The sequence below is a fragment of the Dicentrarchus labrax genome, unplaced genomic scaffold, assembly GCF_905237075.1.
Source record: "Dicentrarchus labrax unplaced genomic scaffold, dlabrax2021, whole genome shotgun sequence".
Classification (NCBI taxonomy): Eukaryota; Metazoa; Chordata; class Actinopteri; family Moronidae; genus Dicentrarchus; species Dicentrarchus labrax.
This window is the reverse complement of record NW_026136711.1, coordinates 28,290,498-28,317,928: the sequence shown is the minus strand read 5'-3', so window position 1 is coordinate 28,317,928 and position 27,431 is coordinate 28,290,498. Positions and strand designations below refer to the sequence as shown.

The 27,431-nt window shown below is 39.7% G+C and overlaps 2 protein-coding genes across 6 annotated transcripts in view; one reads left to right on the top strand and one right to left on the bottom strand.

Moving 5' to 3' along the window:
• The window catches only part of pacsin1b (protein kinase C and casein kinase substrate in neurons 1b), a 28,698-nt gene extending 9,310 nt beyond the window's left edge, over positions 1–19,388 (bottom strand). Inside the window, exons 1-2 of one of the 5 annotated variants that reach the window (XM_051413687.1) lie at positions 19,255–19,388; positions 92–218 (exon numbers count right to left, since the gene is read on the bottom strand). In XM_051413687.1, the coding sequence (XP_051269647.1) occupies positions 92–151 (60 nt within the window). In that variant the 5' untranslated portion in view covers positions 152–218; positions 19,255–19,388. Of the gene's footprint in view, positions 1–91; positions 219–4,476; positions 4,718–10,909; positions 11,019–18,258; positions 18,279–19,254 lie in introns of those variants that run through there. The other 4 variants (XM_051413683.1, XM_051413686.1, XM_051413685.1 and 1 more) reach the window with 4 other exon arrangements.
• A 1,856-nt stretch (positions 19,389–21,244) lies between these two features.
• rps10 (ribosomal protein S10) lies at positions 21,245–25,828 on the top strand. Its single transcript, XM_051413699.1, has 6 exons — positions 21,245–21,342; positions 21,803–21,952; positions 23,380–23,554; positions 24,830–24,907; positions 25,361–25,416; positions 25,744–25,828. Exons 2-6 carry the CDS (start codon positions 21,803–21,805, stop codon positions 25,783–25,785), a joined length of 501 nt encoding a protein of 166 aa, XP_051269659.1. The 5' UTR covers positions 21,245–21,342; the 3' UTR covers positions 25,786–25,828.
• The last annotated feature ends 1,603 nt before the right edge of the window (positions 25,829–27,431 follow it).

Genomic DNA, 27,431 nt, shown 5'->3' with positions numbered 1-27,431 from the left:
GACGAAGCAGGTTCAGTGAGAGTTCATCACTAAGCAGTGTCACCTCCCAGTTAGGTTTAATCTGTCAAAAGACCATTCCCCGCTGTCTTACCTCCCAGAAACTGTCTGTGGTCTCCTCCTGGCTGGCGGACTCGTCGTAGGCTCCAGACATGGTCCCAGATTTTGGCAGGATGGTTTCAGGCTGTGGCGGTCTGTAGCAGAGTGACGCTCCTCATGCACTGTGAGAGAAGACGAGCACAGAAGAGTGTAAACACAGAGGCATGAGCTGGTAAACACACAATTATAAAATATGGTTATAAGCTGCAAACAATGTGTCTGTACAGAGTCTCTCTGTATTCGCTAAAAGAATCGTCTCACACGTTGTGATTTAAAAAATTTTTTTTGTTTCAGCCCTTCACATACAGATTAAACGCTTACTCCTGCAGCTCATGTAATCACAACAACATAGTCTTAATCTTGATACTTTGTTCGTGCTCTTATAAAATGCTTACGCAATTGGAAAAAGGTGCGGTACATGAAAGGTTTATGCAAGAGATTATTAACCACACAGAATTATTAAAAAAATAAGCTGATATTTAAAGAACAGCAGATAACGTGTCTGACAAATGGCTGACAAATGAATGACGTGTTCATTAGCCCGATTAAACGTGTTCCGGAAACCAACTTGTGAAATATAGTCTAAGGCTGAAACTAGGGCTGCAACTAACAGTTATATTCATTATCTGCTCATTATTTTTCAATTAGAGGTCTAAAAATGATGAAAAATGGCTGTCACAATGCCTGTTATTTCCTAAACCCCAATATGATATCTTTACATTTCTCATTTAGTCTGTCCAACAGTCCAAAACCCAAAGATTCAGATTACAATGATTGAATAAACAATGATATAAAATGAAGAAACTGGTAGTAAATTAAATAGTTTTGCTTGATAAATTACTACTCAATCAAACAGTTGCTTCAGCTGTAATCATCTTTAAATCATGAGAATTATAGATTCACAAGCTGATACTGTAGATAATAAGCCGATACACATACAAAGTCCAGACTAAAGATCAGTGAAGTCCATAAGTAAAGCATTTCACTTTCCACATGAGGCTATCAAGTACTTACAGAACCACAATCACCCCCATAACCTGAGTGCTTCCGGTTATTTCTCCCTCTACTCGCCTGAGATGACTTTGTCAATAGATTTAATGACTGGCTCGTCATTGTCAGCGTTATCGACTCTCACCCAGCCTCTGTCAGAACACTGTAGCCTTAATTGCAGCGTAATCTTCCCTCATTCTAGTCAACTAACATTATCCCAAGGCCCCGCTGGAACACCTTATGCTGCAGCAGAAATTAATAGCCGTGACACGATTGCTAATGATGACACTGAAATTAGAACACAAAATGAGAGGGGAAAGAGAGAAAATCAAAACAATCTCTACGTCCATGTGGGCCCGAAGGATCAAGGGGCCCCTGCCAGAGACTCTGAGCCTTTGAAGTGACTCTTGACATTTCTGGAAAAGTCAATCAAACAACTACATAGACACACAAAACAACCACAGGGATGCAGAATGAGACACAAAAGAAGTACAAAAAGACTGAAACAACCACAAAAAGAAGCAAAACGACTACAACAGGACATGAAGCAACTACAAAAAGATGCAACACGAATACAGGGGACGCAAAATGAGATGCAAAACAACTACAAAGACACACAAAACTACAGATAGATGCAAGACAACAACAGGTCGATCTATCTGCCTGCTCAGGGACTGATTATTACAAGAAAAACATCAAATAATGGATGAGTCAGTGAAGACACAGACAGACTGAAAACATGATCCTGGTGCTGCTTCAGCCTCATCAGTTCACCAGTTCAGGTTCAGTTCACAGCTCAAACTACAGTTTCAAACACAGACAAACGTTCACACAGCGTACAGAAATTATGATGAAGTATGCGTGCCAATGACGTTTAAATTCCTTACTTCGACCGTAAGCCATTTGGTTTAAGGTTAAAATAGGGTAATTTGTTCTATTTTACTACAAGAATTTAATTTGGTTTTGCATTATGTTAGGCACCGTCATTCAGGACGGGCTGACAGTACAGGACCACACCAGGATTTTAGACCTCCCTGGATGACTTATTCTGTCTGCATATGGATCTACTTTGGGTGAAACCAGACTATTTGTCCTAATGAGAATAAGGTAGAGAAATACCACAATTTCCCTTTAAGCCTTGGATATCAGAGCTTCCCACCTGCACATTAGCTCAACAGACTTTTTTAAATTAATCATCACTTTCAGCTGCTCTACCCCACTATCATATGACAACAAAAGCCCAGACATTTAGTCTACTTTAGATATTTGCACAAGCATGCAAGCACGGAAGCGGTACAACACTGAGATTTGAAAAAAGATGCATTACCAAAAAAAATCCAAGGTGGGATATGAATGTTTGCGGGTGAGGCAGGAGCCACAAACACAACACACAAACCCTCCCGAACGAAACAGAAAAGCAGATCAAGATAAGATGCAAAGTGAGGAGGATGCAAATTAACCTGGATGACAAACACGAGATGACAACAAAATAGCAACGACGATTTGAAAATACTGTTATCAGTGCAGTGAAATGCCAGCTGCAGCTACAGACAAGTTTCACTGAGCCGTTGCTGGAATACAAAATATCACTAAACAGATGATACTGTGAGAGCATTTCATAAGGATTTGTTCTGTGATGCTGTAATGCCACATCGGTTACAATGTGCAAGGTCAGTTCTGCCACGGTGCTTCATAAAACAACCAAAGTATGCTGAGAATGAGTCATTCAACCTCTGATGGATGACATTTGTATGGTAAAGGAATAGTTCAACATATGGGTAAATAATATTTGATATCTCGCTGAGAGTAAGCTGAGTAGATTAACGCCACTCTCATTTCTGCAAGGTAAATATTAAGCTACAGCCGGTAAGCTTAGCTTAGCACAAAGACTGGAAACAGCTAACCTCATTCTGTCTAATGGAAACAAATCTGCCTCCCTGCACCTCTAAAGACCTTCTGTGGTTAATCTGTACCGGATCGAAGCATAGAAACTGGTTTTACAGGGGTTGATGTGTCAGACTATTTATTTCTTGGCTGGGAAGAGTAACTTCCTTTGCTGGTTACCTGGAAACCTTATATAACCCCCCTCTGAAAGTCACAATTTGACGTTTCTATACTCTGTTTTTGTGTATGGATTACACAAATGAAACATAACGCGTTAATTAGGTGTGCTGGTAGGTAGATTTTGTTATCTTTGGACACCGTGAGCTTGCTGTGTCCAGTCTTTATGCTAAGCTAACCTTTTTAGTCTTATATATAACGCGAGAGACATGCGAATATCCAACTATTTCTTCAAGACACAGATTTTGTGCTTGTACCTCACACAATGAAAAGCTATTTGATTTGTCACAAAAGTTTATGAAACACCACACTGATGGAGGTGGGCACTATCTGTGTACTGTTTATTTATGTTTCTTTGAATCCGTTTATTATGGTTGGATGATTGTCTCATAATTAACAACAAAAAACCTCACAACAAAAGCTCCTGCTGAAGAAAGGGTTTGATGAAGAGACACATATGGAACAATAGAAAGGGAAGGAGCAGAGATGTGTTTTGATAGGAGGTCAGGGGGAGGGGTGGGAGCTGCACGGGTATTTGGGTCAACCGTGGACCAAATGGATGGAGTAACACTTGTGACAATGAAGGGCAAAGATGGAATGAGAGAGGAAAGTGAGGGGACTCCAAAATCCAAAATCCAGTTAACCCAGTGAAATCTCCACAAAGGTCTAACCCAACAGCTTTGAGCAAAACAAATGCCTCGACCGGATGCAGCGTGGAGCACGGCATGAGTGGATGTTTATCATGCTTGGTTAATCCATTAGCTACATGCCGAGAGGGGGCTTTTGTTCAGGATAGCCCTTCGCTTGCACAGAATCGCAGTGTAGGAAAACAGCCACTGACGAGCTTCTTCCACTTTCCTATCAAAGCCAACAAGTAGAGGTAAAACTGAGACAGAAATAACAACATGAATCTGGCTGTATTTCTAATTCAGAGTACACTATCTAGTGAGTTATTCGATGTAGACAAACAATACCTACCCACCCACTCACACACACACACACACACACACACACACACACACACAAACCACAACATTGGCAGCACCGTCAAGGTTTAGTCAGCATCACATTGCTTTCATTCATTCTTCACTCTTTCTCCTCTTTCACTGCAGTCTCAGTCAAAGATCTACATCCTCACAAACAAGCACTGAGAGAGCATTGGGAATCCCCTTCCCCGCAAGTGCACAGGCACCAAAAAAGCACAGCCACTCGCAGCACAGCGAGCCTGTAGCATCAACAAGCCAAGAGAGTCAAACCCTGAGACAAAGACCAGCAATAGACCCGGAGAGTGGGAGAGCACAGCCCCCCGCCAGAGCAACAAAAGCTTACCCCCAGTCCTCCATTAACAGCGGCTAAGGCTGCAGCTAGGAGAAAAGAGACACGTGGGCTCCTCCAGCACTCAGCCCCTCTCCTCCTCTTCTCCCCTCCCGTTCGTTTATTTTCTGCGTCCTCTCTGACTGACGGAGCATCAGCGTGCGGAGCATGGGGGAAGAGGACCACTAATCTGTGATCTGAGATCTTCGTGCCTAGAGCACAGTGCAGGAAAAGACAGTGTGTGTGTGTGTGTGTGTGTTTCTCAATGAGTGAGGGATAATCCTGTGGCGCTTTGCTTGAATGGCTCAGACAGAGCAGCGGGCCAGAGGGACAGAGAGGGGGGGTTGGGGGGTAGGTGGGCTGCTGCTGCTGTTTATGAACAGCACTGTAGATGCTGTAGTGTGGATGTGTGAGGTGTTTAATGACCAGACTTTGGTGGAATTGCTGATATGATCAGAGTTTCATTTCACAATCAGATTAAACCGCAGAAAATGGGAGACATTTGAATACCTCTATAGAGGCAGCACACAAGAGGTATTATTACTGAAGTTATTAGTCATGGCTCTTTTTTAAATGCTGGGAACAAACAAACTATTTCTGTTCACCTAAAATATGTGTGTCTTCCAGAAAAATGCGAAGGGTTATTGTAGGGCTACTGTATGAAAGCGACACAATTCACAGCTGCTTTTTCTGGTTGTAAACTTGTATCTGTCCACAATAGAATTTTTGGTTTATTGTTTTAGTTGGGAAACTTGTCCAACAAAGGCTCTGGTGCATCGGGTCAGGAGTGCAACTAAAACTTTCAGCTGGTTAAACAGACACACTCATGATTTTGTCAGTCTCTCCAGGATTTCACTGGCTTTCTTGGGGATTGTTGTGACTGAAAATGTCTGATTTTACGGCAGCTTTTCAAAAAAATTGTGATCCATGTTTTGACGTTGGTTGCATATTTTTATAAAACAATCAATGGCAACTTGTTTCACTGTTTGGACGGGGCAAATATGAGACATTCATGTTGGTTTGATGACATCTGGCTCAACATCTGTCCCACTGTTTAGTTGTTTCTGTTGAACAAAATAATAAAATAATGATCATAATGGTCATAATGCTACTCTTGAGCTGCTGCAATGAGATGTGTACAAGCTGCTATACTGACATTTAAAATAAGTCATCCAGGAGGGTTAGAAGTGACAGAAAGTTGTCATCTTAACTTACTCCCACACATCCTCTAGGCTCAAGTTTTATTTTTTTTTAAAAAGTGCAGCTGAAGTTTTCAGATTTATACACTCTGGAAAGCGATGCTGGAAAAGCTTACTTACTTATTTAGACTTAGTGGAATTAGTTAGTTTCTGAAACGGAGAAAGGGAAGACCGGAGGAGAAAAGAAGTAGAAGGTGGAATGAGAGAAGGTTTCAAGAGTTTGGTCCAGTGGTCCAGATAATAAAAGAGGCTCCATTTCAATACACCACACATTCCTTCAGTAGGCTATGAAGGGTGAAGGTGACCCTGAGATAGATATACGTAAGCTGTTTGAAATTTGCATTAGGGCCAGAGAGCAGGTTTATGCTGTTGACATGGCAGCCATAAAATGATTAATAATTAGACAACCTGTCATAAAGTTCATAACACACTACGCAACTGTATCGTGTGTAGGAGTATGAGTAGGGCCACGTCATGCAAAAGTGAGGATCAGCCCTCTCCCTGACAGCGCTATCTTAAGCACAGTCATTATCTGAGATATGCTGCACGTTCAGAACCCAGCAGAACAACAGAGGGAGACCTCCGTCACAGTCTCAGCTGCAGCTCCACCACACTGCCAACCAGACTGACACGATGTCACAGTCTGACTGTCACAATGAGACGGGGGAGTCTCTGCCGAGTGATCAGCTCTGTGTGGCGTGTTGAGCTGTTGGCAGGGCAGGCGAGGCGGGAGGCCACAGGGGTGACTGGTGAGGTGAGGAGGAAGATGAAGACGTGACTGCGCTACAGTCTGTAATCAGCGCTGTAAGACTGGTGATTTCACAAGTCGTGTAAAAATAAACTGTAGATGAAATCCAAACGCACGGGGAGCAGAACGTGGAGAGAACGGGGATTAACAAGACTCAAAGTATAAAGCCATGCTAGCAGCTCTGTGAGGCTTCAGTTCAGTTTGTTTCCAGGGTGGGTTTGCCCGGTTCAGTTTAGTTTTAATTGATTAACAATGAGGGCAAGGATTAAGAAGAACATATGCACCAGTGTCTCCTCGAGCTTGTTGTGTTGATGCATTTTATCAATGACAAAGAACTAAAGACATTTCCTGTCTAGTTTTAAGTTTTAACATCTAGTTTTTATTTTATTTCAATTAATTAAAAGTGGTTGGTTACTATAATAACCTTGCTGGGAGGATGCACTTTTGGAGATAAATGCTAACATGCTCACGATGATAACATTCTGATGTTTAACAGGTATAGTGTTTACAATGTTTGCTATCTTTGTTCAGAGTGTTAGTATGATAACAGTTGCTAATTAGCACTTAGACAAAGTACAGCTTAGGTGAATAGGGATATCATTAGTTTTGCATGTATATGGTCATAAACCAGAGAATTGGATGAATTCACATTTTGCCCTGATGGTGGATCACTAAAATTGTACACTGGACATGGAGGTCTTTACCACATTTCATTGGCAATCCATTCAACAGTTGTTGAGAAATTTCACTGAAAACCAAAAATGGCAACGTGATGGGACACTAGAGGCAAATTCAGTGACATCATATTGTATAAACCACTGAGCTTTTTAGGTATTCAACCCCAAACCCCTCCTTTTCTTCCCATTAAATCACATGCCAAGTCCCTGTGGCTGCCTGGAATGTATTTATTTCAAAGAATCCATATTTTTTTGACAACTCAACACTATTTGCCACGTCAACTTTACATAGAATTATAAACTGAACTTCACAGCCCTGTTTGCTATGCTCTATAATCTATTCAGTCCTCTATCGACAGCCCCTGTGTATGCTGCTTATCATTCTAACATTCTGTTCAAACTAAAAATGTGCCAGATTGCAAAACAATATAGGCTAATAAAGATGCATAGCCCATGTCACGTGAACTTTGAGTGAAGTCAGCAGAAAAAGAAGCGTTTTGCTCACAGTCTAACTTTTCTTGCTTCCTGTTCTATTTTGTTTGGAGAATATCTCGTCAAGGTCTCAATAGAAATCAAGGAGAACCTGGTTCAAAGTCAGTTATTCATATTGAATGTTTCAGCAAGAGAAGCAAAATAAGCAAAATAAAAAAAAGCAACCATATTTGAAGGTTTTCAACTGGGTCACTTAGTTTGAGGGCAAGCCAAAACAATTAAACTTGTATTTGCCTTTAAAACTCTCGAGTGAACACACAGATGAAAAATGTCTGCTACTACAAGAGATAATCGAAACCATTTCTCTTGATGTATTCGACACCTGACTGACAACTACAGAATAACACAGATGGCTATTGATCACAGCTGACACGCTTTAATAAATATCCATCCACAGCTCATGTACGGACGGACAGAATACATCAACCAGCATTAAGGCTGAATATTACGCCTCAATAACTTTTAGGTTTTAAATAAAATATGTCTATGGTATAGAATGCTTGGTAAGATATATAAATATAGATATAATATTCATAACTATGTTTTATTTTTTTATTTTATGTTTTATTAGTGTATACTCACCTGTAAAAGGGGAATCATTATGTTTTGGTGACCTTAGAATGAGCTGTTTTTATTTACAGACACCATTGGTCACCTTCCATAGAGGCCATCATGTTGAACCGCCATGTTTCTACAGTAGCCCAGAAGGGACAAACCAAACACAGTCTCTGGACAGGGGCGTTTGCGTTTCTTGCACGTTTTCAGAAATCAAAATCAGAAATACTTTAATAATCCCCGTGGAGAAATTACTTTTGCTACCGCCATATAGTTTCTTCTTCGCAGTTGGGAGGAGAGGATGAAACACTAGATTCCACTAAACCTTTAATGTGACACTTTAAGTTGAAAAAGATAATTTGTTGAAAAACCATGGAAGAAGTATTTGCACCAGTAGTGCAGGTCACTTGAATTTAAGAACAGACACTGAAATATTGTAATGGATGGCTAAAATACTGTGTTGTTGTATCTACAAGTGAAACATATTACAGTAAGGCTTAAATATAATACCCATAAAGCTTCCATGAAAGATCTGTAAAATAAATGAAGTCAAACAACAGTGTACTGCGCTTCAGTTCATCCATAATACTGAATATAAAAGACGTCAGGAACAAAAACACGTAACAAAGGCTGCTGACATTTTCCAAAACGGTTAAAAATGGTGATACTTCAAGGACAAGCAAGCAAACAATGCACCCTGACAGTCACACAGTAGATTTTTGTGCATTTGAAAAAGCGATCAGTTCATAATGTTCATAATTTCCACTCTCCATAACATCCTCATATACCCTCTCTCACACACACACACACACACACAGATCCAATGTATCTCTCACTGAAGCTGCCCTCAACACAAGCACCTCCTGTTCGGTGAGATCTTTGGGCACATTATTCAAATGCAGCACTTTTTCTTTTCCCCCTCAGGACAAACTGCGTTGCTGCTGCTGCTGCCCTCATCAGATTCAATTCCTATATATAGAACCACATTCATCAATAATTCACACTGCTGTGTAAACAGATAGAGGAGATGACCAACCTGACTCACGTGGAGAAACTCTTTAAGGTTTGATGTAATCTCACGTCACTGTCAAGAAAATTGGTTTGTAAAACAGAAGAGATCAATACAAGCGAGAGGCACCGCTACAGGACCGAACGAGAACTTTGTCTATAATTAGTTTTTACACCTTGAGGACAGTTTGGTATTTGCGTCCAAAAAAATAAATGTCACCGCTAATCCCAACAGCACATACGCATTTGCTTTGTGTGCTGCAGACTAAAGCCCCGATCGATGTGTGAGTTCATTTGAAATATGATGTGAGAACGCACCAAACAATACACTGGTCTCCAGGTTTCACTGAGATTAATATCACCAACCGATGGTACCTGATATACAATTCCAGCCTTGCAGATTCTCGGCTGACGGCTCGGCTGCAGACATGAGTGTTTTGCAGGTAAATAAGATGTCAAGAAGAAAGAGAACCTGTGCAGCTCCCTCAGTAGCTGTTAGTATTATAGAGGAAGCCTCGATAAAAGGTACTTAATTCTCAGCTGCTCTCATGGTATTGCTTAAAAGCCAGCGGTAGAGGACTGTAGTTGTTCCTAAATACAAATATGCGTAGCTGTATGAATAAAAAAGCAGTGTTTAAAGCTCAGCAGATTAAACACATGCAGGAAAAGCTGCTGTTGATGCTGAATCCAAGCGGATGAAAAAAAGAAGTGTAGCTAGAGAGAGTGTGCTTAAAATTCTTGTGAAAACATTTCAGCCGGCCGACAACTATTTATCAAAACCTCGGTCAAAACCAGACGGCAGAATAACTGAAACTCATTCCTGTGTCTCATGTATATTCATGTATCATCAATAATACAGCGGTTCTGGACACAAGCACGTTGGTCCTATTTGTAGCAGCTACAGCCTTTATACAGTACAATCAATGTCTAATGGATTAGCAGGAGCAAAAGGTGATCGCTTATTTGGAGGCCAATTATCCACACAGGAAATAGAGTCTCAGATGATCAACAGCAGAGTTAGAAGACATTAATCTGCTTCTACCTCTTAAGACATATACAGACATATACATTATTAAATATACAATTTACAGGTCTTAAGGAAGGGCTACTGCATATATGGGAGAAAAAAAGGGTTGTATTAAGGCTTTTGTGACTCCAGAGGGAGCTGCATGAAGTCTGACACATTGACTCAAGTGACGTCACTCGAGGCAGCGTCAGCTGGGGCGGAAAGACTACAAGTCTGAAACCGAAAACACTTTGGGGTGTGGTGTGTTAAAAAGAAGTGAGCTTACCAGGCCTCTGTAGCTCGGTAGCTATTTCTGCTTAAGGCTACATTAGCCGCTAACACAACACGCTAAAATTTCAACTGTCAGCGGTCGAGTTGTCAAAGAAGAAGAATTTATTACAGTTTAAAAAGTGTATAATGTTAGTTTACCAGTTGTATAGGACTACAATGCTAAAATCAGGGAGTATGCTTTTAAAGTCCTTAACCTTCAATTAGATAAGACAAAGATCAAGGTCCGTGTGTACTTAAAATGACTTTCTTGGCTCTTTTTGACCATGAACAGTTTAAAGTAACACTTAAATACACTCAAAAGAAACCCTCATTCATTCTTTCAAGACAAAATTCACCATCTGTTAAACGACAGTGATCATGGAAACAACTACTTAGAAAAAAGCTCACAACCACAAATTCAGCTATACAACTATAATCGGCCTAAAAGTGGATATTCAGATGTGCCATTTCAGATCAGAGCAGTTTACTGAACCTGGTCTGTCCTCTCTGCAGCCGCTCAGTCCTCGACAGCGTCACTCCCGAGTAATTTCTGACAGCCCTGAGGAGAACTGACACCTGAAACTCAGAGTCAAAGAGTGTCACTGTTCACCTGCAACCATGACACATCCTACAGCAACACGCCTCCTCCACACACACACACACACACACACACTGTGGAACTGAACTTTGACAGATCCCTGAGAAGACACATTAGGCCATCAATAATTAGCTAGCTGCGAGGGAAGGTGGGTCCTTTGTCAAACACATTCCTCAGAAAGGTGCCGTGTGGTCAGGTAAAGGCTCTACACAGACAGACTGATAGAGAGGAGGACGGACGAGACAGGAAGGTGGTTAGATAAAGCCTTTTCTGTGGAGGACAGACAGGGATGAGACAACATCAGGGCATCAGGTCATCCACTCAATCAATACAGATTTGCTGATGTACGATGAATGCAACGTGTGAGGGATGAATAGCCTGAGTGTCTTTCAACTCAGGGAGAAACAATAAGTCAACATTTAAAAGAAATATGCACAAATAAAAGAATATTAGCATGCTCAAAATAACAGAAAAGCGTAATGAATGCTTCAACACATTTGAGGACTGATACACAAAGCTCCTTTGTTGTTTATTGTGAATAAATCAGAGCATGCAGGTGTGTGTCTGCTGATAATAGACAGAGAAGCGTCCCACTGACACAGCCAGCCACTTTTCTTCCCACTGATCCTACGACAAACAGCAGAGGATAACAACTTGCCAGATTGTTCGCCTGAAATCCTTGAAAGTCCTGAAAGACTCCCATAAAGCCAGTTGTCTATCCACACAGACAGATGCTCGTCTCTCCCAGTATGTGCCATCTGTGTATCATCTAATCATGTTCCTCCCTGCGGGGCTTGCTCCATTTGACCCCGGTGTTATATCCCATTATGGCAGGAAGTAATATACGACCCCTGTGCAGGCAAAAGAAGAGCTGCAGGCCTCGTCTTATTACTTGTAGAAAACACAATCTTGTAATTGAGTCTGTTTTTCTGCTCTGATTTGAAAACATCCAGCATCCTGCAGGTCATGAGTTGAAGCCCCCTCCAACACCCGCGCCAACCCCCGCAAATTCAACATTAAATCAACCCAGGCTTATACATAAACTCAACACGACTAACCTAAGTCTGACTAAAATAACAGCTTTATAACTTGTTTGGACAGAGACAAGCTAGCTGTTTCCCCCTGTTTTCAGTCTTTGCTTCCAGCTTCATATTTAAGACAGTTATGAGGCTGGTATTGACTTTCTCATCTCACTTTTTTCAAAATGTTGAATTATTCCGTTAAATAGGTTCGACTCCCTCTTTACCACTGCTGTGGTGCCATTGAGCAAGACCCTGAAGCCCAAACTGCTCCACCGGAGCCGCTCAGTGGCCTCATGGGACACTCCTTGCTCTCGGAAAAACTTCCCTTTTAGAAATACATTTATTCTGACTAAATATTCAGTCCCAACTGCAAGTATTAAAACTTTTCTACGCTCACTGTTTAACATAGTTTGGTTCTTTTTTCTTAAATAGTGAGGTGTTAGTGTGTAGGATTTAGTTGCATTTAGCACTGAATGCAGATGGAAACTAAATGAACACCACTCACATCTGTATAAGACGACCTGGGAATGAGAACGGGTTGTGAGGTGGCCACAAAACTCACAAAATACCTGAAATCTCGAGAGGGACTCAAACACAGACACAAGCTGTGACCTACTGCTTATTAGGACGCACATGTATATATTTTTTATTCATTGCTGGGTGACAGCAATGTAAATACCAGCTCACTGCTGTCTTCTTCCACTTCCTGTTTAAGTCTACATGAGCACTGGATATTTTACCATCACTACTCTTTCACATGAATCACTTTTGCAGATTAAAGAAAGAGGAAAAAAAAACAGCAGTGAAATTTGTATGTGAGTGTATTGTTGTGGAAGACCATTTAGTATTTTGTGTAGGGCCAATTTCTCATACTCCGGGGGTTAGAAGAATTCAATCAGTACTCAAGGGCAAGTGTGGAGGACCCTCCGTGCTCTCCATTCCAGGTTGTTTGTAATCAATAACCTTTTTTTTCTACCGCCCAGTGTCAGCGTGGACAGGGCGTTTATTGAAGCCCCTGGTTCAGCTGCTGGAGTCCGAGTTTGCACACACTGAGGCTGATACTGAGCAGGGAAATGGAAGTGACTCATTCAAAGACAGTGCAGCTGCTAAAAGCTATGAGAGCCACACAAACACACAAACACACAGGCCTCTGTTGTTGTTCTCATGAATGAAAACTCCTCTGGCTGTTAGATGCACTGAGAGGAAACACCCTCAGTGATGCAGTCTGAGTCTAGACTGCTGAAAACTCTGAATCACAACCAATCCATCTACAATACAGCATGATGAACAGAAGGAGTATATTGCTGCGGTTCGTTCTCCTATATGGTAGTACACAGAATATGTCTGCATTTTGTTGTGACTGTCAGATAAAATAAGTAGTCTGAAGATGTTACTTTGGAGAGATTCATTTAAAGTTAACTGTTGCTGACATTTTATAGACAATTTTGTGACAAGCACAAGCAAAGACTCCAACTTCTGATGAAGCTCATGTGTAATGATTGAAAGCTCCACAACAGCTAACATACTATGTGCCCTGAGGCGAGACTGTTTAGTCAAGTTTCATAATGAAGTCATTTTTCAACTGAGCTTTTTCACAACTTTCTGACCGTTTCTTCAGTTACAAAAGAATATCGACAGGTTAATCAATAGGAGGAAATAAGGAGGATTTGCTACTACTCTTTGTAATAAACCAGTTATTTGGGCTGTTCCTCCAACTTCCTAAAGCCCATCAGCACTTCATCATCAGTTTATTTAAGATTTATAATCCTACTTTATGAAACTATAATTTCATAAAGCACTATTACCACTATTAGCTGACATTTACAGACTAAATAACTCACCCATTAATCCAGAATAATGATCTGCATATCAATCGATTATGAAAATAATTAGTTAGTTGCAGTCGCTGCTGCACACAGACCCCATCTTTAACAAACCCAGTCGCCATGGCAACATCAAGCCCTCTTCCTCCTCTTCCTTTGGCTCTACAGCACTTCACTGACACTATAAATCTGACACACTTGAGCCTCAGAGGAGCAAAGCAAACCTGCAGCCAACAACCTCTAATAGCCTCTCCTTGTTCCTCTTAAGCTGTGAGATGTTTCTGTAATGCACCATCTACAGTGGAGGAGCCCCGGGGGGACAAGGGCTAATTTACGACACTCCGTAAAGTGGAGGCATGCACGTCATATGATGCAGATTCACAATGACTTATCACACGGCTTAATGAAACCCTCAGCTGTAGTCATACGAGGCTGATTTACATTAAACTAGTCTAAAAGGTAGTTTGAGCAATCCCATGACCATACTGGTTCTGTCTTGTGACCAGGACCCTGTGATACCTCAGGTTAGGGTTCAACAGTTCAATAAGAGTGATTCCTGAAAAGATAAAAGTATTTGGAGTTTCTCAACAAAGCTAAAATGACAAAAATGAGAGGAAAAGCCATAAAAAGCCAATATTGGTTACCCTTTTTCTGTCTTTATTTATCTTAAGACCCCTTAAGGGTTAAGTGATTTAGCCAATTTGTTTCTCGATTAACTGGTTCATCTAAGTCTGCAACTAATTACTGATTGATTGTTTGATCTATAAAACATTATAAAAACTGTGAAAAGTGGCCATTACAATACCCTAAAGCCTGAGGTAACAGTCCAAAACTACTCAGTTTACTATGATGTACCTGGAACAATCTACAAACTACTTACTTAACATTCAATTCATTATCAAAACAGTTGCTGGTTAATGTCCCATAGATCATCTAATAAGTTAATAGACTAATCATTACAGCTCTAGATTCATCATTAACAAATGCCTGTTGCAGCTCCAGGTGACATATTCAGTTTACAATCACAAAAACACAATGAAAGCAGCAAATCCTCACAATTTGGAACATGGAGATAAGTAATGTTAAGCATTTTTTGCCTGAAAATGATTTTCAATGATGAACAGATTATCTAAAATTGTTTTTCTGTCTGTCTGTGAACTAAATCAGCTTTTTGTGATCAGTCGAAGAGTTAAGAATAAAACATCCAACACGTCAGCAAACTCTTATTTTGGAAGTGGATATACTGTATAAATCTTGACTGACATTCACCCATACTGATCTGTTCATGAATGTATCATGAGGCAGGGATGTGGCTTGTACCTCGGGATAAAAGAGCTGCGTGGCTGAACTGTGTTGGCATGAAGCCGTTTGCTGCTGATCTGCACCGTAAAGCCTGCTGGTGAGATTCTGCTGATTCAGAATCTATAGGGACGATGCGGCAGCCAGACAGTATAGACACAACCTGGAATTTCTAATCAGTGTCTGGTAAGACGCTTCGCAAAACACATTATACATCACACAATCCCCGTGTAGTTAAATACAGTAGATTAGTATTCCTTCCTTGCTGAATCAGCTTTAAGTAAAACATTTTTGAGGAAACTTTTAACCTTAACTGATACCTACCCAGACAACTGTGCGCATTATTTATATATAAGAAATGTGTCAGCGTGGAAATGTCTCATTAATTAGTCAATTGACAGAAAAATAACACTTTCTTTTTTTTTTTAAATCAGTTAAGTGTTTTTTTTTTACTCATTTGCTACTCCCTATATAACGAACACTCTGATCTCTTGTTTACTCTACAGTGATCAGTATTGTGGACAGGAACCGTCATCGTCACTGACAGGAAGAGTCAGACAACGGTGATTTTAACATCTATAAAATTAAAAGCATTGTTATTGGTCAGACTGAACAAAACATTCAATTAGAGGACATCATGGTCGAGGCAGATGGCCACCCACCTAGAGCCAGGGTCTGTCCGAGGTTTCTGCCTCTTCAAAGGATGTTTTCCTTGCCGCCGTCGCCAAGTGCTTGCTCATGGTGGGAACTGTTGGGTCTCTCTAAAATATTTTATAAGGAGTTATGTTCTAGACCTGCTCTATTTGAAAAGTGTCCCGGGATAACTTTTGTTATGAATTGGCGCTATAAGAATAAAATTTAATTGAATAGAATCATGTTGTGCTCAGGTTATTTGTGATTTAATTGTTTATAATTGTCAGATATTTTATAGACAGAATGATTGACGGATTTATCAGTAACACAAATAATTGTCAGTTGCAGACTCAGAAATGAGAAATCTTGATAGGATCATGAAAGTACAAAGAAAGGCCTACACTACTAAACCAGCAGTAAGTTAAACACAGCAAACTGTCTGTTAACAGATGGAATCAAGCTCATCCTTGCATCCTGCTTCCTGCTATCTTTCATTAAAGACAAAACAACGAGTGACATTTATTCTCTGGCAGGACGATTCTTGTTATCTCATGTTGGTCTGCCACTCCATAGTTCAACAGTTGCACAACACAGCGGGGACCGGTATGCAATGACAGCTCTGCCCTTTTCCCTACTGTATCACAGTAACACCCACCACGCACCATCACAATACAACTCCCTGAATCTTATCATGTGTGACATCAGCTGGAAAGGAAACGATGAAAGATGCACACCCCTGGCCCTTTAAGGAAACGCTGCCGGCCTTTCTCCCATGATCCCCCTGTGAGGATCCTATCTCAGGCTCCAATTACTTTACAGTTCGTACCAAAGCCAAAGCCCACCTCTCTCACCATCCGGCCGGTACATCTCTACAGGTTCTGGAAATGTATTTAGGAAGCTTTAAGATAATCCTTTCATTCGGTGGTGTCAAATTGTTGTGTGTCCAGACACATTTCATACAGCAGCTTTGGAAAGATGCTTAAAAATCTGCTCATTCAGATGCTAAGAGACCTTGTAGCAGAGCGGTGATTACCTTTGGAACAATTAGAACTTATTTGTTGTGGAGGTAATTCTCAGAGGAACTGAGATGAAATTACATTTTTTATTGCATTGATCTAAACCCAGACTGAAGCCATTTTCTTGGTTACTAAGGCAAAAGGGACTAATAGAAAAGAATAAGTTAGCTTAATTGCTTTCAATCAGCAAACGTCAGGCGGGGCTCGTGAGCACCAGATGTGACATGCCAAGCTTGTAAGTACAAATGGAAATTGGAAGCAAACACAACAATGCCCCCTGGGAATAACACAGTCAAATATAGAATTACTTAAAAAAAAGAAACAGAGAGGAGCAGACTTAGGGTTTAGTCTAATTAATTACATTAGCAATGACGGCTCATCTGTCATTGTTCCAACGAAAACAGAAAGGAGTTGAACAGGGCGCTGCAAATCAAATGAGTGTCCCGCATTTGTCACATGAATTAATCCAATTAGGCAGTCACTCAAATAAAAGCACTTTAACATGTGTGCAGAGACACACACGCACAAATCCACTCTGCCTCCCTCTCTGAATGACCCTCAGCTATGATATTTCCATGAAATGCAAGATACCTGAGCATTAATTCTCCAATTTAAATAAGCCACAAAATCTACGGACGATAAACTCGCTCACAGTATATTCCTCAGCAACCGTTTCCTGCATCCAAATGATCCCCTGTGTTTGTTTACGCTGTGTTATCGCAGGTTGATGGGTTTGATGATCAGAAATGAACTGAGATGATTTTCCACGTAGGAGGCAGAGGATTTCAACTCAGCCACTGACTGAGAATTAGTGTCATATTGTTTCTGGATACAAATGAATCATATAGTCTACAAATGCCAGCAGATAATGAAAAAGAGACCCAGAGGTGACCCATGTTGTCTTATCTTACAATGTAACCAAAATGTGCCCAATTTACAATGAAATACAACAGAGAAAGCATCAAATCCTCACATTTCAGGAACTGGAAGCAGGTATTATTTGCTATTTCTGCTTGATAAATGACACACGTGATTATGCAATTATTAACACTGTTAGTTGATTACTTAGCGAGTAATCAAGTGGTCATTTCAGCACTAGTGGGAATGACACAAAATGTCCTTAATCAAGAAACCGCCACATCTCAAGCAAACACGCTGAGTGATATAAAATGTACTACTCATACAAGAAGTGGAAAATGACAGCATTATTCTGCTGGAAAGACTACAGACAAATAAAGTGGCTGCACTTTGGGACCAATTTGGGAGACTTGTGAGAGACAGATTGAAAAAAAAAAAAAACCAATGGTCAAAATCACCGGGACCTGGATGGAAACAACCAATCAGAGCCGAGAAAGATATAAAGATGCTTTGGGTTGGAAGCTTAGTGATAGTTGAGTCTCGGTCCCAGAGTCCCAAAGTGTCTGTAATTGACAATCAGCCATCTTTCTTACCTCTGACTGGTTGTTTTCATTCAGACCTGGTGGATTAGGGGCCAGAGGAACCTTATTTCTTCACAGATTATCTGTCTCATGTACTACTGTAAAGATATAGTGAAAGGCAAACAAAAAAATATATATATAAATAACCTATAGCAGCTTTAAGACATAGAGAAAGTCAGTGTTTTTGGAATAAATTCTATTTAAAGCATACATCAAACTTTTACCTATAGCTGGTATTTTTATGAATGCAATATCTCTGTCTAACCTTTCCCCCTGTTACAGATGCACAGCAGCCTGTTTTACTGTATGCAGTCCATCAGAGATCAGACAGAGTTCAGAACCGTGGACAGAGCTCACTCAGAGATCAGAGGCTGTGTTCAGATGGAGGTCAGCACATCACAGCAGCCCTGACCTGATCTACCACCAGCTGCTCTCCAATGATAAATCAAAGAAAATGTGCTGGTCTGGATTCTCTCCCCAGAGACAAGCTTCTGTGTGTATGTGTGTGTGTGTGTGTGTGTGTGTGTGTGTGTGTGTTTTAAACTTTAAACATCCCTCCCTGCCCTCTGCTGCAGCCAGCACAGACTGCTGTTACTGCTGCTGGGTCCTCAGCTTCTCACTGCGTGTTCTGCACCGCAACTCCTTACACATGTTGTTTAATGTATTGTTATGGAGTCAAGACTGTATGTAACATGTAGATCCTGATTTTATATGACATGTCATGAAGCAGGAGTGCAGTCCGGTGGTGGGTTCAACTTGAATCTCTACTTCAGCACCATAAACTGGAGGTTTTAAAGGTGCAAACCAACGATGAGCAGTTTTCCTCTCAAAATATTTAACTTTAAAAAAACCTTTAGACTTTAAATTAGCCTCAACAAGACCATTAATGGCTGGAAAATGCCGGTTCTCCCCGGTAGCAGATGTAAGGGTTCAGCAATATTAACTATAAATTAAGGTAGTTTTATCAACAACTGATGTATGGTTATTAAAAAATCAAGAATCACATACCGGAATGAATTTTTAATCCAGCTTCTTTGAATATTTTTTAAAATGAAATCATTGTCTTCATCAGCAGGGACTGCCTCCGTTGTATCGCCGGTGGATGTGTCGCTGAAAGGAGCCGCCAGATGGGGGATGGTCCGGGAGTGGGAGAGTCAAGGTAGCCATAACGAACAATACGACTTCCGGGAAGTTCTTTCAAAATAAACGTTTAGAGAGCGGGGGGGGGACCGTCGGCGGAAATGCAAACAGGACAAAATAAAATAAAGTGAAAATATATTTTATTTATCCATAGAACATTTCAATGTTCAACTTACAAAGTTCTTAAAATAATCAATATTTCATGAATAATATAAATACAACAGAGAAAATTACACAATTAAAAGTATACCTAAAAACGTTTTTTTTTTATAGCTGTAAACTGAATTATATTATTATACTGTGATGAAACACATCAATGCTTGTGTTCAAATTTACATTATTACCAAATTTATGAAAATCTTCTTTTTGTGGGTTAAAAATGGCTCAACACGTAGAACAAAAATAAAATAATAAAATACACAACAATGAAAATATGATGAAAAATAATTAAAAAAGGGATAAAAAACAACAACAGTTGAGGCTCATTATATCTGAGAATAAACAAACTCACAGTACAGGCAGATATGCATATTAAGTGCACCTAATAAAAAATCTATCAGCAATGTTGATAGTTAATTAATAATTAGGCCATTTATCAAAAAAAGAGGGGGAATAAAATAAATATGTAGATTTGACGCCACCCTGGGAAATTGTGAAAAGCATTTTGTTTCATTTTGTAGACTAAATAAATAATCAGATTAATCAAAAAAACAACCAACAATCAATAATAACAATAATATGATTAGTCTCAACCCTAATTCTTTGCGGTCAACAAGCTGAGTGGATACTCTCTGCCTCATACACTGTTTGTGAGGAACTCATCTTATCTTGTTTTAGATCATTAAACCCATCAACCTGCCATAAAAACGCTTAAACAAACACAGCACTGCTTTAGGGGCTCATTTGAAAGGAGGGAACGCTTACAGAGATGGTTTTTTTTATCAGGAAACACAGGAGTTGTGATTTTTTTGTCACAAAATTAAATTGTGATCTTCACTTTGTAGATTAAATGTTTAATTCATTTATTGATAAATATCTAAATGTCAGCAAAATAAACATAGCATATCAAACATGAAAATAGACCTACTCCTTTTGCCCTGTGAGTGTTAAACTATTATATATAATATTATTGGATTATTATTACTGATGCATCAATGTGTGGAACCTACTGTTGTTATTAGCAGAGGGAAAGCAGATTTCAGAATATAATAGAATTCCTTCATTTCCATTGTTCTGGGTACAACAAAACTGAATAATCCTGATGGTGCTGTCACACATAATTTACAAATAACAATAAAAGAAAATAAAGAAATAAAGAAATGAAATACATTATATATAAGATGGCCTCTTTTGGTGAAGCCTATAGAAACAGTAGATAGTTGAGGTATTGCACTTATGGATATTGCAAAATTCTGTGTTTTAATTGTTTTCATAATGTCCGATAGAAATGAATCATATGTTACAAGCTGATTGTTTTGTATGTAAATCAAACTAGTTACTAAAGCAGTCAAATAAATGTAGTGGAGTAAAAAGTGCAACATTTGTATTCTGACTAGAAGTTTAAAAGAGCATAAAATATAATGTAAAAATGTACTTGAGTAAATGCACTACTTAGTTACATTCCACCACTGATTATTATTCCAGATTACATCCAATGTTTTGATACTGATGATTTTATAGAACTACATAGAGCCATACAGGGCTATGCTTTTATTTTGATAATTGACATCACAAATATTATACAGTTAAATAATAATAATAAAAAAAGAATAATATTATAACTTAAAAGTGTTGTTATAGTCACAAATGCAGTCTGTTGTACACTATTAGTAGTTACCCTTCCCCTCCACACCAGCAGGTGGCGCCTCGTCCCCATCAGGCCCCGACCGAGACAATAAACCTTCCCGATCAACGACTGTCGGTCCTTCCGGCTCCGGTCCCATATCAAGTGGAAAGGTAAAGACAAACCCGGCGATGAAATCTAAATATATCTTCAACATCTCACGTCGGATAAAACATTAACGTTTAATGATCGATTGTTGTTTGTGTCACAGTTGAACGCGTGAACGTATTTTAGCGTTAAATTGTTTATAATCGCTGATATTTGTCTTTAAAAGTTGGGGGAAGAAACCCCGGCACTGATGTTCATGAACGACTGCCATGTTTCCAGTTAACGCGGGGCCTCTTTCGTTAACGATAATGTACATAAAACGATGTCTCCTCACTTAAATATATGAAAACAACCCTAATATAATAACTTAAACAAATCTTTAGTTTGCTCTCTGCTGTTGTTTTGGAGTTTATAACAGTAGGTGTACCTGAAGTTGACTAACCGGTTGCTATCACAGGAGCTAATCCGAGCTGTAGCGCGCTCGCTGCGGATCGATACATGGTTTAACAGTGTCTCCTGTCACAGATGCTGATGCCCAAGAAGAACCGCATTGCTATCTACGAGCTCCTCTTCAAGGAGGGAGTCATGGTGGCCAAGAAAGATGTCCACCTGGCCAAGCATCCCGAGCTTGCAGACAAGAATGTGCCCAACCTTCATGTGATGAAAGCGATGCAGGTGAGACTCACCTGGGCGATGATCGCTGACCTTGTAGAAGTTTGTTTTTTTAATGTGGATGTAGCCTGAACTGAGGTGTGTTAGACCATTAGTGTTTCCCTGTAGAGCCCCAGGTTGTCTGGGTATGACTGGCTTTAGGTAATCGGGTTAGTTTCTGATGCTCTCATCACAAGTTTAATGATTTAAAGGAAAAGTTTTTATTTGTTGTGATGGTGAGTTTAAACGTTTAAGGTCGCAGGCATTCAGGATTCATTACACTTGCTAAAGCAGGAGGTTCAGAGGACTTCATCTACCTAACGCAGACGTAAAGACCCAACAGAAATCACCAATACTGAGCACGGCCACTCACATTGTGTAAATATTAATATGTTTCAGGCTTTTATTTGACTGTTCTGCCGTTGGAAGTAGTCCAGTGCACAGCGCCGTCACAAAGTACTTAACCTCCGTAACGTCGGTGTTAGAAAAACCTAAAAGGTGACTTGTAAACGCTTGAATCGTCGTCTTCCAACCACCTGGATGACAAAATATTCCTATTTGTGACTATTTCCTATCGAGCTAGTCAGCAACCTATCATCTTTTTTTTTTCTCCCATTCAGCTGGTTAGAGGAGTGTTACTACATCAGAACAGAGGCACATTCAATTCAATTTTATTTGTATAGCGCCAATTCATAACAGAAGTTATCTCAGGACGCTTTTCAAATAGAGCAGGTCTAGACCAAACTCTTTATAACATTAATTACAGAGACCCAACAGTACCACCATGAGCAAGCACTTGGCGACAAGGGCAAGGAAAAACTGCCTGTTAAAAGGCAGAAACCTAGGACAGATCCTCCGGCTCTAGGTGGGTGGTCGTCTGTCTCGACCAGTTGGAGAGAGAGAGAGACAGACAGGTGCACAGCAACAACAGTATTGGCAATGGCAATCTAGCAGGACCATGGCAGGAGGCTCCACCAGGATCGACAAGAACCTGCGAGACGAGAAAGCACGTGTTTTTACAGGTTGTTTTTTTTATTTTAAGTCAGTCGCTAAGATTGTATCAGGAGAGCAAAATGTGTAGTTTATAAATGTCTGTTTTTTAGTGAAAGGAGATGGTGGAGGAAGAGGTGTCGGTATCAGAGTCTGGCAGGTTTATAAAAGCTGAACTATTTCACTTACGCAGCAGAACATAATGAGAATAATGCGTCTAAAGAAACAGTTGAACGAGTGTATTTCTATAAAACTCTACGGTGCTCCTTTTTTTTAATAAAGAAAACACTTGATTTTCATGGTCAGGGAGGTGGTGGACACTTCTTAAGGGAGAGCATGGCAGAACTATTGCCTGAAAGGATGCACTTGGTGTACTATGCAGCCTATGCTTGCAGTGGAGGAGTTGGTATTGTTAGCACTCCTATACTGAAGAGTGAAAACTACGTGTGCTTTTCTTGCAGTCCTTGAAGTCCTGTGGGTATGTCAAGGAGCAATTTGCCTGGCGCCATTTCTACTGGTACCTCACCAATGAAGGTATTCAGTATCTGAGAGACTTCCTCCACCTTCCCCCTGAGATTGTGCCCGCCACCCTGCGCCGCCAGACCCGCCCTGAGACCGCAAGGCCCAGGCCCAAGGGTAAGCTCACTCATGTACATGTAATGTGGGTTTTGGTTGAATTTTAGCTTGCATGTGACTGTTAGTGATAACTGACATGAGATTAACCTAATGGAGTCATAATGCTGCTGCCATAGTTCAGGATTTAGAGTTCAGGAACTCTGATGATTAATAGTTTGAGTTTTGTATTAGCTTGAGGTGACCTGTAACTAAAATTAATTTGTATAATTTTAAAATGGAAAGAAACAAATCAAGTCTTGATTAAAATTACTTAAGGCAACATCATAAGCCAGATAACTATCCCCCACATCAGTAAATATCTTTTCACATACAAATCTCATTTAATGTTCTTGTCCACTATGTTAAATTGCACAATAAAGGACATTAAATAAGCTCTCAATTTAGCCTGTGCTCCTCCAGTCCACATTACATAGTGCTGGCTTTACATGGCACGCTGCAGGCGCTTCTAATTATCCTGTTTTGGGTTTATTTAAGTCAAGTTGTTAATTACACTAAATCTTTGATTTTTAAACTGAAATTAAGTCCTGTGGGATCTGACACCGTAGTCCAAATAGCTGATGCTTCATATAATTAGTGTCTTAATAATAATAATCCTTCAGTCAAGCCGCAGAAAAAGTTATGCTTTACATGGAGTGGCACCAAAATTGTGGTTGATATGACTGATATTATTAATCATATCGTAGCCAATGTAAATATGCGTATTTATGACACTGTTCCATAAATAGACAATACCTTTTTTTTCTCATTTACGCACATATATATTCTACAAAACGACCATTAGAATATCTCTACGTACTGTCAGACCTGCTAAAATCCTTGGATTCAGTGTTTAACACAGCCCTGTGGCATCATTGATCCTCTCCTGTCATCCTCCCTCCTGCTGATGTAAAGGCACTCACTGCTGTTAGAGAGGAGAGGCTGGGTGGTCTGAGTCTCAAAGTCTAAGAAAACTCAACTCATTTTCAGATCAATAGTTAATTGGGCTTAACCGTTGCACACAATTTGCTTAACACAATATACCAGATGGGGACCTCAACTGTTTTGTTCTGTGCTTTAGTCTCTTGAAGTTTCTGAGTGATTATCATGCATCCCTAGCTTTAAGTACAGGATAACACATGACAGCAGGAAATGTTGGGGTTATGTTTCCCTTAAACCTACACATTTCTTCAAGTTGATCATGAATAGTCTGCTCATAGACTTGTATAGTATGTGTGTATTTAGCTGAAACTGAACCATAGTGGACCCGAGCTGAATTTTCCCTGTTTGTTTCATTAGGAATGGAAGGAGAGAGGCCTGCCCGCCTTAACCGCGGCGAGGCTGACAGAGATACATACAGGCGATCTGCTGCACCTCGTAAGTATACTTCTAACAATAATAGTCACCTTTTTATAGACAGTTGCTAATGTGCTCTAACGCTGTGTGAATAGTTGAAATGAGCAGTTTAAAGTGAGACAGGTTGATTGTTTAAGATGGTATTATTTTACATTGAGAATGATCTGTAATAAGCAACAATTAATTATTGAATGAAACTGGAAAATTCATGATGTGACACACATAATCATGCTTATATTGTATTCAACAATGCAAATTAAGTTTTTGTATTGTTTAATTAGTTGGTTTACACTGATTGAAAAGTTATTTACCTTTTGATATGTTCCCTTAAATATAGTGGAGAATACTTCCTTAAAAGTAAACTTAACATTGTGTTTGTGTATTAGTCTTGTTTTACTATTTTCCGGTGGCTAATGTGTTTTTGAAGCTTGATATGAAAGTCCCTGACTTGTAAATTCATGACTTCTCCATCAGCTGGCGCTGACAAGAAAGCTGAGGCCGGTGCTGGAGCTGCCACAGAGTTCCAGTTCGTAAGTACTGCTGCCATATTTGAACTGTTAAACCTTGTAAATATATTTTCCCTTGTGGGTATCTTTTTGTATTCAAGACAAGAGCATATTTGTGGTCTTCAGTCATTTTTTCCCCTTGTTATGGCAAATGAGGAATGTTTTCAACAGCAATTATAAAACAAGAATACCCAACAGCCCTCCCTGAAACTGTTGTTTGCTTGTGGGTGCGGTTTTTCAATGGCTTCAATAAGGAATGCCAGCAAGCTAAATTTAGTTTGTAAAGTGCAATTATAAAACTTTTATTCTTTTGTTGACTGATGTATTGACACAAACTTTTCCCTGTTGCAGAGAGGTGGCTTTGGACGCGGCAGAGGACAGCAGCCTCAGTAAATTTCACTCGCTCTTTCTGTACAATAAAGAAAATAAAACACAACTCGTCTGTATGGGTATTGCTTTAATTAATAAGGATTGTGCTTGACAAATATAAAAGCCAACAATTAGTTTCAGACATCCCTGGATTTTTTCTGTATGCTGAATAGAAGGAAGCAAAGTCGGGTTTAGATTCTGAAGAATGAGTCAAACAAGATCAGTGACCAGATAAGTACGACAGAATATAAGACAGATTCAGTGAGACTTTATGGAAAATGTTCTTATCTTTGACCAGTTACAGGATATGGTGAGTCACAAGATCTAATTTTGAAGAGTGCTTAAGAGCCCTTTTTGACTTGTTCTGGTATATTAAAGTGTCCCAGTAAGCTGTGACGCTAAATAGAATTCAACTATATTTATACCTGTGGCTTTTGTTTTTCCTACAGTCACACTGTCAACATTTGTGAAAAGGCCAATGGTGTGTTTGGCTCCAACTTGTGCCCATGACATGTTGGGAAAGAGTTGGGTCTGATGTGGTAAGACTGAGAAGGCACTGAAGGCCCTACACACCCTTGCTGTACACAGCCATGTTGCACTTGGACAAGTCACACAATTTTTATTGCTGTATAGATTAGGTGACGTAATTTACCACAGAGCTCAGAGTGAGAAAACCTGTGTGGGTGTACAGGTCCTTCAAACTTTGCAATATGAGGATGTACGATCATTGTGTAACAGGAAATGTGAAAATGCTTCAGATAACGTGAAATGACACATTTTTATGACAGCTTTGAATGTGAAATAATACCAATTAACTTAATTGTTTTCTACTGACATGAAAAGATCAAACATCAATCTAACCGCAACTTCTGGATTCAACCAATTTAAACTTCAGACATCAAAAAAATTTCTTCCAGAAAATGTAATGTTTTTTTGTTGTTTTGGAGCAGTTTCACCACCATCCACAATTAATTAAAATCTTTCCCAGCTGTGAGAATTTCCTCCATTTCCTTTGTGCTTTGCATTGTGGAAGAATAGTGTGTATCAATAGCACACTCAAAGGTTTCTGTGCATGCTGACTAGATAGTTTCTTTTTGTGTTCACTTCCCTATAGTGAACCCGTATTATACCTAAAAACCTGTGTAGAATCAGTATTTTGTGTGAATTTAGGTCAAAGGTGAGCTGGAAAAACATTTTCCTGAGAAAATATTTAGAAAGAGTGACTGATGTTTTACAGCACACATACTGAACAGTTAAAGCTCCAGTGTGTAACATTTAGGAGGATATGTTGGCAGAAATGGAATATAATATTATTAGGTATGTTATGTCTTTTACAGATGCCGTGTTAGCCCAGAACGGACAAACCAAACACTTTTTTTTTTTTTTTTTGCTTGTTTCATGGCCAACGTAGCTTCTCCTACATGCTCGTAAGGGCAGCGTTAAGCCAAGGGAGTTACAACCTGCAACTGCAATGCTAGATACCAATACTTTTTTGATTTAAATTGATTTATTGAATAATAAGTGCAAAAAGAACTGAAAACAAATCTATATATATTGTATCCCATTAGTTGTAGTATGGAATGAGGACACAGCAATATTATGACATATAGAACTTAGTATAATCTATAATCTTCAAATCAATCCTCTTATCTGCATTCTAGTATTACTGT

Bases quoted from the DNA above. Each gene is read 5' to 3' on its own strand.
- rps10 (XM_051413699.1), top strand. From the start codon at position 21,803: ATGCTGATGCCCAAGAAGAACCGCATTGCTATCTACGAGCTCCTCTTC. The intron at 23,555-24,829 runs GTAAGCTCACTC...TTGTTTCATTAG, and splicing joins CGCAAGGCCCAGGCCCAAGG to GAATGGAAGGAGAGAGGCCT. The intron at 24,908-25,360 runs GTAAGTATACTT...CTTCTCCATCAG, and splicing joins CAGGCGATCTGCTGCACCTC to CTGGCGCTGACAAGAAAGCT.